This window comes from Rhinatrema bivittatum, chromosome 4 (assembly GCF_901001135.1).
Source record: "Rhinatrema bivittatum chromosome 4, aRhiBiv1.1, whole genome shotgun sequence".
Classification (NCBI taxonomy): domain Eukaryota; kingdom Metazoa; phylum Chordata; class Amphibia; order Gymnophiona; family Rhinatrematidae; genus Rhinatrema; species Rhinatrema bivittatum.
This window is the reverse complement of record NC_042618.1, coordinates 8073436-8089233: the sequence shown is the minus strand read 5'-3', so window position 1 is coordinate 8089233 and position 15798 is coordinate 8073436. Positions and strand designations below refer to the sequence as shown.

Below are 15798 nucleotides of genomic sequence, written 5' to 3'. Positions count from 1 at the left end.
GCATTTTTTAAATTGTATTTGTTTCCTAAATGGGGTTTTTTGTGTGTTTGTTTTTTTATTTATTGAAATTTAAAAGAAAATTTACACAAAGTATCCATTTTGTTTCAGAAACATGATACAAGCTAATCACAAAAGAAAAGGGTAAGGAAACAATTCCAAAACACAATAATTTGCAGTATCCATTAGACCACAACCAGTAGGGGAGATCAGCCACATATGGAGATATAAAGGAAAACTCACAAAAAGGAAAGACATAACTTACTACGACTCCCAAAATATATATTGGATGTCACTTAAACTTCACGTTTTCTGGATGAAAACATCTTCCTGAATCAATAAAGATCTTTAAGTTGCTGAGGTGAAAAGAAAACAAAGCTATCTCTATTATATTTAACTATGCATTTACACTGATATCTCAGAAAGAAGCTTGCCCACATGGCTAGGGTTTCCTGACGCAATGCCAGGAAGCCCTGCCTTCTTTCTTGTGTAACCTTAGCCAAATCCGGGAATATATTTAGTTTGTCCCATAAATGGTACAGTAGATTTCCTGAAATACTTTTTCATTACTGAACTTAAATCACTATCAGAGAAAAAAAGATACCAAAAGTGTAGCTCGTTCTAGCACTTCACAATTAGATGACTCAAGAGAGTCCTTCAAATTTTCCATATCAGCAGGTAATTCAGTTCGAGAGCCTGGGCTTGATGGTAAAAAATAAACCTTATCCAAGGCAGGAGTTGGGGAAAATTTCAAGGGTTAATCGCGGTAGCTCTCCCACAATCCTTGGAAAGTTCAGCAATCGAAGATTTAGATGCCTCAATCTGTTCTCTATAAATTCTATTCTTCTATTCAATGAACTGCTGTCTTGAATTAAAGAATTCTGTACTCCTCCTCTGCATGGGTTTCTTCTTCAAATTGTTTACATTTTTGATGACATTCCTGTTTGATGTATAAAGAGAATCAACTTGCTGAGACACAGCATTGATCTTTGAGGAGCATTCTGAAAAAGCTTTGCCCATCATGGAAACAAGATCTCACGTTTCCAGCGTTACCACCGGAGGTTTCTGAGTTTGAGAAAGAACTCCCTCAAAGGACCGAGTCCAAGCCGCTATTTCCTCACCTCCAACCCCCTCCTGGGGACTCTTACCAAGCGGGAGGGAGTCCGAACCACTGGCAAAGATCGTAGAAGCTCTCAGCACAGGGGGAAATAATGGGGCTGCTCCCTCGGCGTCCGCTGCTTGAGATACCACTTCGAGACTCAACGCAGCAAGCTGCTATGGACTGCAGCCGGCGGTAACTCAACGCTGCCTCCTGCAAAGCCGGGGTAAGCTCTCCACCACTCAACCATGGCAGCTGAATCCGAAGTCCCCAAACCAGGAGCCGCGGACAAACATTGCAAGATCATTGGCTGCCCAGTCAGAGGAAGGGGATCCAAGGGAAAAGTTCTTACCTTCCCCTTCCTCTTAGACGGCTTTGGTAAAGGCGTTTGAGCCCGAAGAGGAAACTGGAAGCAGTAGCCAGGCGGTGCAAAGTCTGTGGTAAGCCGCCATCTTGGCTCTCCCCGGGTTTTGGTTTTAACAATAAGTAAAAAAAAAAAAAAAAAGGCCTATGATACAGCTGCTTTATACCTATGGTGGTCCTTTCTGTGGGAGATTTTGTTTATACCACTGTTTGTTCATTGTGATTGGCCCTCTTTCTGTTTTCTCTGATCTCCCAGCCATGGCTGGGATTTCTGGCAAGTTCTGGGGTAGATCATTCTAAGGCCGGTACAGTGCAAGCACTGAAAGGTGAAGGCACAGACTCCCTGGCAGCAGTACAAGGCACTGAAAGGTGAAGGCACAGACTCCCTGGCAGCAGTACAAGGCACTGAAAGGTGAAGGCACAGACTCCCTGGCAGCAGTACAGAATGTTGCACCACTTTGTGGAACCTGGGGACGTGTGCATTCCAGGCCTTACTTTGGGGTTCATGGCAAGTTAATCTGTTCAGTCCTAGCTGCCAGATACTGCAGAGCTCAGCAGGAGTTAGGGTGCCATCTGCCCGCCCATTCAAGGATTGCAATACTAGGGTACCAAAAAGGTGTTTGTGCAAAAAGATACTCCTTTCAGTACATGTTTCTATTTTAAGTGTGCAGGTACCGGTAAGTATGCCCTAGATAGAGCAAGTGTAGCTTGTGCAGGTGAATCTCTGTGCATATCAGCCCATTTACACCAGAATTTTCAAAGCAAACTTATGCACTTAAGCTTGCTTTGAAAAGATGGGGTTAAAATCTGTGCGAAAAAGAGATGCACAGATTTTACCCCACCATGCCCATTTTATAAAATTATCCCCTCTATGGAAAATAACCCACCTGCATTTGAAAATCCAGTCTACGCATGTCATTATCTTATCCCACCCGAAGCAGGCCCCTGAAATGCGGATAAAAGTGCCACATTATGGAATATGGCAAGCATGTGCTTTATCAGCATCATAAGAAAGCAGCTTTCAGAGTAAATCACTGTTTATGCACATAAATGATTTTTAATATTCTAAAGAAAACACAGCTCAAGAATGAGAGAGGTGCTGTATATATGCAAATTATTGTGACAAGGCACATACAAGCAATCATATCTCCTTAGTGTTTGGGTAATTGCCAGGTTCTTGTGGCCTGGTTTGGCCTCTGTTGGAAACAGGATGCTGGGCTTGACGGACCCTTGCTCTGACCCAGCAGGGCAATTTCTTATGTTCTTATATTTTCATTTCTGTTTAAAAAAAAAAATCTCTGAGAAGGGAGATTTGCTTTCATTTCACACACATGAGATGGGGCCCAGTACAGAATATGTAAATATAACGTACTGCATGGATCACTCTTCAGCTTCTCCCGCTCTTCTCCAAGCTTGTATGTATTGTGTAAGTGCTTTTGCCTAAACAGGCTGGGGGTGAAGAGTGAAGAAGCAGAACATTTATATAAATTAGCCTTTTCTTGTTTGGAGCATGGCAGCAGGTGGAAAAAGGACTGGTGGTATTCCTACTGCCTTGATAAGTAGGGATGACTTGCGGGGCTTGTAGCTTGATAAGCATCCTTGTTTCATAAGGTGGCTTTTGGCCATTTCATAAATATTGTTAGAAGAGCAAGTACCTGTTTTCCTTGTCATTGCTAAAATACCTGAAGTATACACTGGAGTGTCATAGATCTTACAAGAATGTCTCAAGTGTGTGTTTTTAATGTTGTCATTTCAGGCTCTAGGATTTCTGTATTCCTCCGGACTGGGCGTCAATTCCAGTCAGGCTAAGGTAGTTCCAGTGCATCTTTCTTCCTGCTTTGTTTGCTGTAATTGCAATACAGATGGGAAATTTACGAATTTCTCCTGCCCCTTTACAGGCATTGGTGTACTACACATTTGGAGCCCTGGGAGGAAACCTGCTAGCGCATATGATTTTAGTAAGTGATATCTCTTCACAGCTCCTAGGATATCATTTCAAAGCACTTTGGGAGTTCATTCAGTCAGAGGATTTCATGGAGCGATTGCCAGGTGGCATCTTGGGCGCTTTGTGAGGCACAAAGCCAAATTCCGAGTGATTGCACTGCCCAAGAAATGCTTTAACCTGGCTTAGAGAGGACTAACAGTACTAGAGGGGGCGCTTTTCAGACTGTCCTACATTGAGGCCAAGTCTGTGAGGGACTTTGCACTGTTTCAAAGCAAATGTATGCCTGTATTTTCACTTTAAAATGTTAGCTTGCAAAGTACCCACAAGCGTTTGCACCTCCTGCCTCCCGCATGGAAAATAATGCACCGAGGGTTAAATGCAATCACTATGTTCCCTGTACGTACCAGGATCAGTCCAGACTGCTGGGTTATGCCTCCCTTCCAGCAGATGGAGTCAGAGAAAAGCTGAAAAGTACCCCCCATATAACCTGGTGTGCCACCTGCGATCCCTCAGTATTTCTCTGACTCCAGCAGATTGAGAGAGCATAACCTGCGGTCCTGATTTTATCTAAATTTCCTGGGTATTTCTCCCAACAGGTTTGATTTCTGAGAGAAGCCTTTGACTAGATCAACTTTATAAAAAAAAAAAAAAAAAGAAATAGTACATACTAAATTGTTGATTTGATATTTGATCTCTGCAAATCTTTTGAGCGTGTCGGAGAAGCAGCTAGCTGCTGGCAGGCGAGGCAGGGCATTGCCCTACAGCCGTTTATCTCTGAGAAGCTCTCCTCTTAAGGTTGCTAAATGTGCCACTTTTAGCAAAGTTCTTTTTCTGTGGGGGATCTTTTTTTAATTTGTAAAATCACTTAAGGTTTAATTGACCATTTCAGCCGCAGCAGCATGTCACATATCAGCCAAGTATCCAGCATCAGCAGAGCAAGCACTCTTAGTGCTAAAGCAGCATTATCTGGCGAGGTATTGAAATCATTGCCGCTAGCCCATGGGCTGAGCCATATCCCCTTAGGGCAGTAGGGATTTTATTTTTGGAAAAACATGAATAAGTTGCAGGGTCTTCTCTGTCTCACACTGGGCTGCTTGTTCCAGGAGTTGGGACCATCTGGCAGATTGTAGATCTCTTCCAGAATCAATGACGACATCTATTTTTTTTTTTTTTTTTTTTTTTTTGCCTAGTAGTTTCCTCCTCCTGCTCTGGGTTTCCAACTCAATCAGAACCAGCCTCTACTGGGCTATAGCACAATAAACCATCATTCAAAACTATAAAAAGGTTTTTCTCCCCCTTATTGTATCTTCCCTTCCCACTTGAGTCCAATCCTTGACCACTAACTACAGCTCCTTCCAGAACTTGGCTAACACGAGTCCTAAGTGTGAGTACTAGGTGTTGCAATTGAACAGTGGATAAAGCCTTCCCCCAACACCTCACTAGTAACTACAGATACAGGTGAACCTAACACAAACATTATGTAGGAATTAACATAAAAAAACAAACATTGACAGGTACACTGAAGATCTCTTCCTGGGGTGAACAAAGATGCCATAACATTTTTTGATTATAGGGATATGCTTACAAACTCTGCATACGCCATTTCTGAAATTCAATGAAGTTGCACAATAAACTCCTCCTTTGCATTTTTTCCCAGGGTTACAGGTACTGGGCTGGAATAGGAGTCCTCCAGAGCTGTGAATCTGCTCTCACTCACTATCGTCTTGTGGCAAATCATGGTATGGCTCTTCCCTTTTATATTTCAGAGTAAATATGAGCAGTGACTGCACTCAGCCAGAAATATCGTATACCACAACGAGTGCAGAAAAAATATAACTTAGTCCAGATATTTTCTAATTCGTGTTTATTTTGTCTTTGTATTCAGAGTGGCAACTCCACTGTTTATAATGACATCACATCGGGTCCCCCGACACGGACCCGTGTTTCGCTGTGGCTGCGTCGGGAGGGACAAGGCATTTCACAAACCATCTGTTAATAAACATATAATAAGGACTAAGTACAATGGACAAACAGACAGACAACCAAACCATAAAGATTTAAGAATATAAACATACCCGTGTTCATCTTAGTCATCTTTTTGTCGGGGAGCGCATAGTGAATCGGAGCGCTGGAGCTTTAAAGTTATTGAAAAAGGCGCCAAACTGTTCCACCAATCAAAAACCACAAACCAGGAACCAATCAGAGCGGAAGGCTAATGTTACTAGGTAAACAAATGCCATTCCAATTCCTTGTTCAACCCTTTAGGAGAGACAGTATCCAGAGTGTGAATCCACCTCTATTCCTTGCGTATTAAAATTCAGAGTAATCCCCTCCCCGGGATGAACAATCCACTACTTCCAAAACAAAGAAAAATAAATCAGTGATAGAATGTGTAAGCTGGGTCCAATGTTCCACAAGGGGGGCATTTTCACGAGGCTCAATAATCCTGGTCTTTACCATGCGAGAGGTCTTCCCTACGTATAATTTTGGACAGGGACATTGGATGACGTAAACACCTTGAGTAGTACAATCAGATAATCCTCTTAAATAGTACATCTTGTGTTGTGATGGATGTTGAAAACTAGACATAGTGTCAGTGTGTGAGCAGACTATACATTGTCCGCAAGGTTTGTGAAGACCAACAGAAGATTGGTCAGGGCTTCTGTAATTAAAGTTCGAATGAACTAACATATCTTTCGAATTTCTCCCCCTGCGGTAAGTGAATCTTAAAGGACCCTGAAAAATCCTATTTAAAGAGAGATCATTCCAATGTTTTAAGAACAATATTTGTCATGGATCTACTTGAAGTGGAAAAAGGCAAAATACAGTTAGTCATAGTATCCGTGGATGAAGTACGCGTTAAAAATAACAAATCTGTTTACATTTAAGGCATGTTTAAATGCTTTCCTAACCACTTTATAAGGGTATCCCCTCTCCCTGAACTGCTGTGTCATCTGCTTAGCTTTGTGTAAAAAGTCTGTTTTTGAAGAACAAAGCTGGCGAAGTCTGAGGAATTGACCCGTAGGTATATTGTTCTTAAAAACAGTGGAGTTGCCGCTCTGAATACAAAGACAAAATACACACGAATTAGAAGATATCTGGACTTAGTTATATTTCTTCCCTTTTGTATACCGTATGCACATGTAAAGCAGTTGCTGATTGATCCCTTTTTTCAGCAGAATCCATATGCCACTTCATTACTGACTTAGAATATAGCCAATTCTGAAGAGCCCTTGAGCTGAAACCTTCAGAATTATTTCAGTCATTTCTAGCATTCCTCGCACTTTGGGGAGTGCATGTAAACTCATTGTTAACATCCTCTCATAGATGTCCTTTCTCCATGACATTTTTATACCAGGTAGGCGTAGATAACTTGGGCTTTTTGCACACCTTGTCCTTCTGTAACCTGTAATTATAATATGGACGAGACCATATACCAAATTCTCTGAAATCCAAGTGGCGTTATTAAATGTTCTGCTTTGATGACTATTCTGGTTAGTGGGTGCTAATGTAGACCCTTCAGCTTACATTAGAGTCAGGAAAGGGACATTTTACTTAGGGAATACAATATTCTGTGGATTTATACTTGGTGGTAGATCACTGCAAATATACTGCACCAAACATGGTTAATTTAAGGAAAGTTAAACTTGATGGACTGAGGCTTCTTTCATCCATATTCTAACAGTAATAAAGACATCTTAAATAATGGCAATCCATTTTTGCAGCCCTCACACTGAAAAAATAAAGGCCCTTCCTCAGCTTGGGAGATTGTTTTGCCTTGTTGTCTCTTTTTAAGTGAGAGTATGACGCACAGATCAATACATCTCTGTAGACTGACTTTATATGTAAATTTCCCCAGAGTGCACTGAGGCCAGGCTTACAGGTTCTGGGCTGGCAAAGGAGAACTTCCAGAGCTAGGAATCTGCTCTCAGATGAGTCTTTTTGGAAAAATTTGTAATTATAAAAGTAGTGGCACTTGTCTTTATATAGAGCAGTGTTCTCTTTGCAGAAAAAGCATATTTTGAACTGATTCATAATCCACTCTAGAATCCAAAGACACACAGAATGCTACAGAAACTGAATAAATAAGTAAAATTATAGGAAATGCAGTAACTCCTGACAAAGCATAATTTAATCTTTGTATCCTTAAGTAGGGTGTCGGTCTAAAGAGTTTAACAGATGGAACAATTATTACTATCCGCTTCTAATGGCTCCTCATTTTATCTGCCTTGAGAGGATGAAAGGTTGATTCAGCTATTTTGAGGAAACCGAAATAAGCACAAACATTGCGGGCTGTCTTTCTGACTCATTATTGAGCGTGGGCCCAATTTTGATCCCATGGGATCAGCGTAATGAGGAAGCATGGTCTAGTAATGAGCGTATTGGACTATAAATCAAGAGAAGTCCTAGGATATTAATGCAAGAACTGCTCTCTGTGTGATCTTGAGCAAAGCATAGTAACTCCCTGGGACCCAGTAGAAAACAAGGTATTGTAGATTTGCCGGCCAGAACATGCACAGATAATGTGAAGTGTTCCTCTCTGTATAGGGGGGGGGGGATGGTACCAGAATGCTCTTGCTTGCATGATGATGGACATGAATTTGTGTTGCTGATGCTCTGTGGTCTTGCTTGTCCTTCTGCAGTTGCTAGTGATATATCCCTTACGGGAGGGACTGTTGTTCAAAGGATTCGCCTGGCAGATGAGGTGGAGAATCCAGGTGTGGCCGGTGGCATGCTGGAGGAAGATTTGATTCAGTATTACCAGTTTCTGGCTGAGAAAGGAGATGTACAAGCACAAGTAAAGTCATTGCATATTCTTTCTTTAAAAAAAACCCAACTATATTTGAGAGCAGACATTATGAAAGCATAAACTAGTTATGCAAAATTGTACGTATGGGAATATAATCATGATGCCATTCTGTCTCCTCATCTTCCTCTCCTTAATAGTTTTTAAACATAAGAGACTAGTTATGCATAGCAGTGATGAACTAGTTTTTATTTGCATGCAAATGGATTCATCCATTGCCCCATCCCCCCCCCCCCCCCCCCCATTATTTAAATCAAGTTTGATATTCTGCTTCATGTAAACCTCCCAAAACTGTTTATAACACTATGATAATACAAAGTAATTAAAGCAAACACAACAAACAATTCAGTGCTAAATGATACACATTGAACAGCTGGACTGAGCAGAGTGATATAAAACCTGTCACCCTGAGAGGTCTTTCCTAAACAACCATTTCTTTGTTAGCATTTAAAAACTAATTAGGCTGAAAACGAAAATCTAATGGCACCATGTTCCACATAATTCGTGCAAAATAGGCAAATGCAGCGCAATGGATAGATTCCAATTTAATTACAGATGGAGAAGGAGGAGGGGGGTACCTGCGACAATTCACTTTGAGAGGATCGTAATGGTCTCGCAGGCATATAATGCAAGATACTGTGGACCAACTTTGTTTAAACGCTTGTAGATAACGTAAAGAATCTTGAACCGAGTTGTAAACGGAACAGGCAGTCAGTGCAGCTTCTCCAGAACCCTGTAATATGATCTTCAAGTTTGGACACTATTAGAAATCTGATTGCTGTATTCTGGAGAAACTCAAGACTGCACAACAGATTTGGTGGTAAACTCTGTTATAAGGAGTCTCACGGTCAATAAGAACATGCCATACTGGGTCAGACCAAGGGTGCGTCAAGCCCAGCATCCTGTTGCCAAAAGAGGCCAATCCAGGCCATAAGAACCTGGCAAGTATCCAAACACTGTCTATTCATGTTACCGCTGCTAGTAATAGCAGTGGCTATTCTCTAAGTGAACTTAATAGCAGGTAATGGACTTCTCCTCCAAGAACTTATCCAATCCTTTTTTTAAACCCAGCTACACTAACTGCACTAACCACATCCTCTGGCAACAAATTCCAGAGTTTAATTGTGCGTTGAGTAAAAAAGAACTTTCTCTGATTAGTTTTAAATGTGCCCCATGCTAACTTCATGGAGTGCCCCCTAGTCCTTCTATTATCTGAAAGGGTAAATAACCGATTCACATCTACCCGTTCTAGACCTCTCATGATTTTAAACACCTCTATCATATCCCCCCTCAGCCGTCTCTTCTCCAAGCTGAAAAGTCCTAACCTCTTCAGCCTTTCCTCATAGGGGAGCTGTTCCATCCCCTTTATCATTTTGGTTGCTCTTCTCTGTACCTTCTCCATCGCAATTATATCTTTTTTTGAGATGCGGCGACCAGAATTGTACACAGTATTCAAGGTGCGGTCTCACCATGGAGCGATACAGAGGCATTATGACATTTTCCATTTTGTTCACCATTCGCTTTCCAATTCCCAACATTGTTTTCTTTTTTGACTGCCGCAGCACACTGAATTTTTGACGTTCTCCTACAACAAGCAGGATGGCAGTCCTCACCCATGGGTGACATCATCGGATGAATGTATGTCCTGCCAAGGGCCCTTTTTTTTTTTTTAAATTTCAGGTGGTCTTCCTCTGTTACCAGCAGTATCTGTGGTATTGTGCCCGTTGGCACCTGGTTAGGTGCTGGTTGGTCTTGGCTGTTGTTCAGGGATAGCCTGTAGCTATGCATTCACCATGTGAGCACCACCATCCTGCTTGTCCTAGGAGAAAGCAGAGTTGCGTACCTGTAGCAGGTGTTCTCCTAGGACAGCAGGATGTTAATCCTCAGGAATCCCGCCCACCTCCCCACGGAGTTGGATATCTCCTATGTTTTTATTTTTTTTGTAATTCTATGTTACAAAACTGAAGGGGGGGACCCTGCGTGGACGCACAGATAAGTGCCGTGCTGGGCATGCTCAGTGTGCCAGTCAAAGTTCCAGAACCTTTGACATAAGTTTCCGTGCCGAGCTTCATCGGACGATGTCACCCATGTGTGAGGACTAGCATCCTGCTGGGCTAAGGGAACACCTGTTACAGGTAAGCATCTCTGCTTTACCAATGCATGAATCACCGTAGCTAGGTCCTGTGTCGGTAAGTAGAAACAAAGCTGGCTGACCCCTAGCCCCCCTCAAACCCAATCCCCAGAGTTTCCCCTGGATTTAGTGAAGCCCTTGTCTGCCTGAACATGAAAATGAACCAAGCCCAGTAATGTATAAATAGTAAGACTCCCCTGTCATACTGTTACATCTGTTATAATGTGAACCGATGTGATGTACTCCAATGAATGTCAGTATATAAAAGCAAATAAATAAATAAATACCAGACTCTGCTGTAGCCTGAGCAAAATCCTGACTGCCACCAATGAGGGATATCAGCGTCCTCCTAAGAAATCCCTAAATTGTAAAGAAACGGCCTCTTCAATTATTTTCCCCCAAAAAAAGCAAGCAAAGGGGCAGTCATTTAAAAGATTAGGCTCAAGGCATGGTTTCTTGAGGGGTGGGGGGGGGGGTCTGATAATGTCTCCTGTTAGGGCGTGGGTGGGAGGGGATGGAGAACAGATATTCCCTGTTTCCCTGTACGTACCAGGATCAGTCCAGGACACCTGGGTTGTGACTCCGCACCAGTAGATGGAGACAGACTAAAACTTGTGGGCGGAGCATATATGCCCCTGTGCCAGTCACAGCCCCTCAGTCTTACTCTGTCTCCAGTAGGTGGTGCAGGTCTGGTCACAGCCCTGTCGGGCCTGATTCTGGTTTTGTTGTCAGGTTCGCTTTTGGCTTTTATTTTCTATTAGGCCTATTTGGGTTTTTTTCTGCAAATTGAGGTTTGTTTAATTGTTTAGTTTAGTCCCGGTTGCCCTGCCTCCCTGGGGAGTTGAGAGGTCCTGAGGGGACTACCCTCCCCAGGTTGAGGCCGCTGCTAGGGTCGAGGACCCGGCTGGTCTAGTAGCAGCGTCAGGGGTGACACCGGGGAGCCCGGTTCACTCACCCCTGCAGGACATAGGGCTTTTCAGTACCAGGGACAGCGTTTTTTTCTGTTAAAAAAAAAAAAAAGTGTTTTATTTTTATTTTCTGTCGGCTCTCCGTTTCCTGGCGTTGCGCTCCGTTCCGCTCAAGGGGGGGGCATCGTCGGCAGGGAGGTTGCCGTTTTCTGCCGCGGTGATTTTCTAATTTTTTTCAGCGTCCCTCATTGTTTTTCGGCGTGTACTTTTCTTTCCCGCGGTTTCAGCCATGCCGCGCGGCTCGCAGTGCAGGGCCTGCGGCTCGGCGTGCGCGCGTCTCTCCCGGGACGGCCTTTACTCGGACTGCGTCCCGGGAGACGAGGGATCATCGGGGGCACCTCGGGGGGCCCGTTCCCGGGTGGCACGATCGCCGTCGCAGGTGGGGGGAGCCCCTGACAGGCCTTCTGATCCTTTCCCGATTTCTGCGGGAGTGGCGGCCATCTTGTCCACCGGCCGGGTAGTCTTGCGCGAGACGGTGGGGGGCCTCGGTCTTGCCCCCTGAGCTATCCCCGCGGCGGGGGAGGGCCCCTCGGAGGGGCCCCGGTCCCGGGGGACTTCGGAAAACGATTCCTCGGATTCAGGCGAGTTCTCAGAGGTTTTGGTGCTTTTGCTGCGCAAGGTGCTCCGATATAGGCGAAGTAAGCACAGCCGGGGGGACGCCTCGCGCGTGCGCGGGTCCACTGGTCCCCGCCGAAGAAGAAGCCGGCCAGGAGGGCGGCGAAGGTCGCCCAGGGCGCGGACCGGAGCAAGCGGCTTCCGCGAGGGGTGCCGCAGGACTCTGAGTCCGAAGAATCCGCCGGGGCGGACACGGAGGCCTCTGAGGAGCCCGAGCCGGGACGGCAGCGTCAGATGGCTCCGCGCAGCCCAGTACAGGGAAAGGAGCACAGGCCGTCGACGGGGATGACCCCAAGGTGGTGCGTTTGTTCCGTAGGGAGGAACTGTCGCCGCTTATCCCGGCCATTCTCCAGGAGTTGGGGATTGAAGCCCCTCCGGTGGTGGTCCGCCAGGAGGCAAATATGGATCCCGTTCTGCTCGGGCTCACAGGGCCGGCGGTCGCTTTTCCTTTTCATTTTTCGGCCACGGATATCCTCTTCAAGGAATGGGATACTCAGGAGTTGGGTCTGAAGGTCAGCAAAGCCATGGACAAGCTTTACCCTTTGCCGGAGGACGCGCTGGAGCTCCTCCGGCTTCCAAAGGTGGATTCGGCGGTGTCCGCTGTCACGAAGAGGTCTACCATCCCGGTCACGGGAGCAACCCTCCGGGATATTCAAGACCGGAAGTTGGAGGTTCAACTCAAAAAGATTTTCGAGGTTTCTGCCCTAGGAGTGCGGGCCGCCATTTGCATGAATTTTGCTATGCGGGCTAGTCTGCGCTGGGCTCAAGTCCTTCAGGCGAATGCGGATCTCTCTGCAGAGGAGGCTTCTCAAGCAGACAGGTTGGAGGCGGCCATTGCCTATGGGGCTGATGCTCTCCATGATCTTTTGCGCACCTCAGCTCGCTCCATGGTGGCAGCGGTGTCGGCGCGGCGTCTTCTTTGGCTGCGCAACTGGGCAGCGGATGGCTCTTCCAAGGCTCACCTCGGGGCATTGCCATTTAAGGGGAAATTGCTATTCGGCAAGGAGTTAGACGATTTGATGGTTTCCCTGGGTGAGAATCGAGCGTTTAAGCTGCCGGAGGATAGGGCCCGGCCGCGATCTTCCTTCTCAGGAAGAGCCCGGTTCCGGGGGCCCAGGAAGTCCAGACCGCAAAGATCCTCTGGACCCACGTATAGACCGTCGTCCTCGCGGAACGTTCAGTGGCAGCAGTCCTTTCGGGGCAAACGTTTTGGCCGGCAAGGAGGGGCTCCGTCTGGTGCGGGGTCCAAGCCTTCACAATGAAGTTCGGCCGGCCCATCCCTCCTCGCGTCCTCGGCACGTTGTTCCAAACGTGGGGGCGCGTCTCTCCTTCTTCCTCGAGGAATGGGCCAGCATGACGTCGGATCAGTGGGTCCTCGACGTGATAAGACACGGCTACGAGTTAGATTTTGCTCGCATCCCAGCGGACAAATTTCTGGTCTCACCCTGCAAGGATCCCAAGAAGAAGGCGGCGGTGCTAGACACCATCCAAAGACTAGAAAGCTTGGGAGCCATCTCTCCGGTTCCGGCCAATCAGTACGGCAAGGGCCGTTACTCCATTTACTTCATAGTCCCCAAGAAAGACGGCTCTTTCCGCCCCATTCTGGATCTGAAGGGAGTCAACAGATGCCTTCGGGTCCCTCATTTCAAGATGGAAACCATTCGTTCCGTGATCGCATCAGTGCGCCCCGGCGAATTCCTGGCGTCCCTAGATCTCACAGAAGCAAACCTTCATGTGGGCATCCATCCAGCGTATCAGCAGTTCCTGCGGTTTTGCATTCTGGGCAGGCACTTCCAGTTCCGGGCGCTCCCGTTCGGCCTGGCGACAGCGCCTCGGACATTCACGAAAGTGATGGTGGTCGTAGCGGCGCAGTTGCGACGGGAAGGCCTGCTGGTTCACCCTTACCTCGACGATTGGCTGATCCGGGCGAAGTCTCAGTCTGTGTCGGCAGGCGGTGGCCAGGGTGTTACAGCTCTTGCAGTCCCTGGGCTGGGTGGTCAACTACAACAAGAGTCATCTCGAACCTTCTCAGTCCTTGGAGTATCTTGGAGCCCTTTTCGACACGAAACGAGGCAAGGTGATTCTCTCTCAGGAACGAATATGCAAACTGCAGTCTCAGGTACTACGTCTTCTGTCACTACACCGGCCACGAGTCTGCGATTACCTGACGGTTCTGGGATCTATGGCATCCACGCTGGCGTTAGTCCCTTGGGCGTTCGCTCATCTACGGCCGCTGCAGTCCTCATTGCTTTCCTGCTGGAAACCAGTTTCAGAGGAGTTCTATCTACCTCTACCTCTCGAGGGGAAGGCGCGATCCAGCCTGAGCTGGTGGCTGGATTCCACACATCTCTCCTGTGGCGTGTCCCTTATGGTGCCCGACTGGACGGTGGTGTCCACGGATGCCAGTCTTTCCGGCTGGGGGGCAGTGGGCCAAGGGAAGTCGGTTCAGGGTCTGTGGTCAGAGTCGCAGACCCGGTGGTCTATCAACCGGCTGGAGACCAGAGCGGTCCTTCTGGCGCTGCATGCCTTTCTACCCCTAGTACGCGGACGGGCGGTCCGGGTATTGTCGGACAACGCTACCACCGTGGCTTACATCAATCGCCAGGGCGGGACAAGAAGTCCTCTAGTGGCGGAGGAGGCGCGGCTCTTGATGCTCTGGGCAGAGCGGCATCTCAGCCATCTCGCTGCGTCCCACATCGCAGGAGTCGACAACGTACAGGCGGATTTTCTCAGCCGTCACCGCCTGGATCCCGGAGAGTGGGAGCTGGCGGACGAGGCGTTTCTCTTCATCTGCAAGACTTGGGGAATGCCCCACATGGATCTGATGGCCACGTGGCACAACGCAAAGGCTCCGAGATTTTACAGTCGACGTCGCGAAAGGGGCGCAGAGGGAGTCGATGCGTTGGTGCTTCCCTGGCCGGCGGGGAGTGCTTCTGTATGTGTTCCCACCGTGGCCCATGATCGGCAAGATTCTGCGGCGCATAGAATTGCACCCGTCCAACGTGATCATGGTGGCGCCGGAGTGGCCGCGCCGTCCCTGGTTTGCGGACTTAGTCCAGTTGTCGGTGGCTGCACCCCTTCGACTTCAGGGGTTCGTGGGGCTTCTTCGGCAGGGCCCCGTCTGTTTGGAGGATGCGGATCACTTCTGTCTCGCGGCATGGCTTTTGAGAGGTATCGCTTGAAAAGAAAAGGCTACTCTGATGCGGTCGTTGCTACGTTGCTGAGATCCAGAAAGCAGTCTACATCCCTAGCTTATGTTCGGGTCTGGGTCGTCTTTGAGGAATGGTGCGTGGAGCGGGGTCTGGATCCCACTTCCGCTTCTATTTCCGATATTTTGGCGTTTCTCCAGGCGGGGCTCGCCAAAGGCTTAGTGTGCAATTCCCTTCGGGTTCAAGTGGCGGCGCTTGGGTGTTTGCGAGGTAAGGTCCGGGGAGTCTCTCTGGCTCTTCACCCGGATATCTCCCGTTTTCTTCGGGGGGCTAAACACCTCCGTCCTCCTTTGCGCCTCCCTTGCCCGTCTTGGAACCTCAACTGGGTGCTCTCTGCCTTATGTTCCGCGCCGTTTGAGCCCCTGAAACGTTCTACGCTCAAGGATCTCACGTTAAAAACTGTATTCCTGGTGGCGATTGCGTCGGCCCGTCGTGTTTCGGAATTACAGGCATTGTCCTGTAGGGAGCCCTTCTTGCGCATCTCCGATTCCGGGGTTTCCTTGCGGACGGTTCCTTCCTTTCTTCCTAAGGTCGTGTCGGCTTTCCATTTGAATCAATCGATTGAAACTCCCCGCTTCGCGGTTGGGGAGTCTTCGGACCCGAAAACGAGAGACTTGAGAAAGCTAGATGTGCGGAGGTCCCTTCTTCGCTATCTTGAGGTTAC

At 47.3% G+C, this 15798-nt stretch overlaps 1 protein-coding gene across 3 annotated transcripts in view; it reads left to right on the top strand.

Moving 5' to 3' along the window:
• SEL1L (SEL1L adaptor subunit of ERAD E3 ubiquitin ligase) overlaps nt 1-15798 on the top strand; it is a 132917-nt gene that overhangs the window by 49423 nt on the left and 67696 nt on the right. For all 3 annotated transcript variants that reach the window (XM_029597721.1, XM_029597720.1, XM_029597722.1), the window contains exons 7-10: nt 3216-3269; nt 3358-3417; nt 5062-5143; nt 8048-8202. In XM_029597721.1, coding sequence (XP_029453581.1) covers nt 3216-3269; nt 3358-3417; nt 5062-5143; nt 8048-8202 — 351 coding nt within the window. The remainder of the gene's footprint in view (nt 1-3215; nt 3270-3357; nt 3418-5061; nt 5144-8047; nt 8203-15798) is intronic.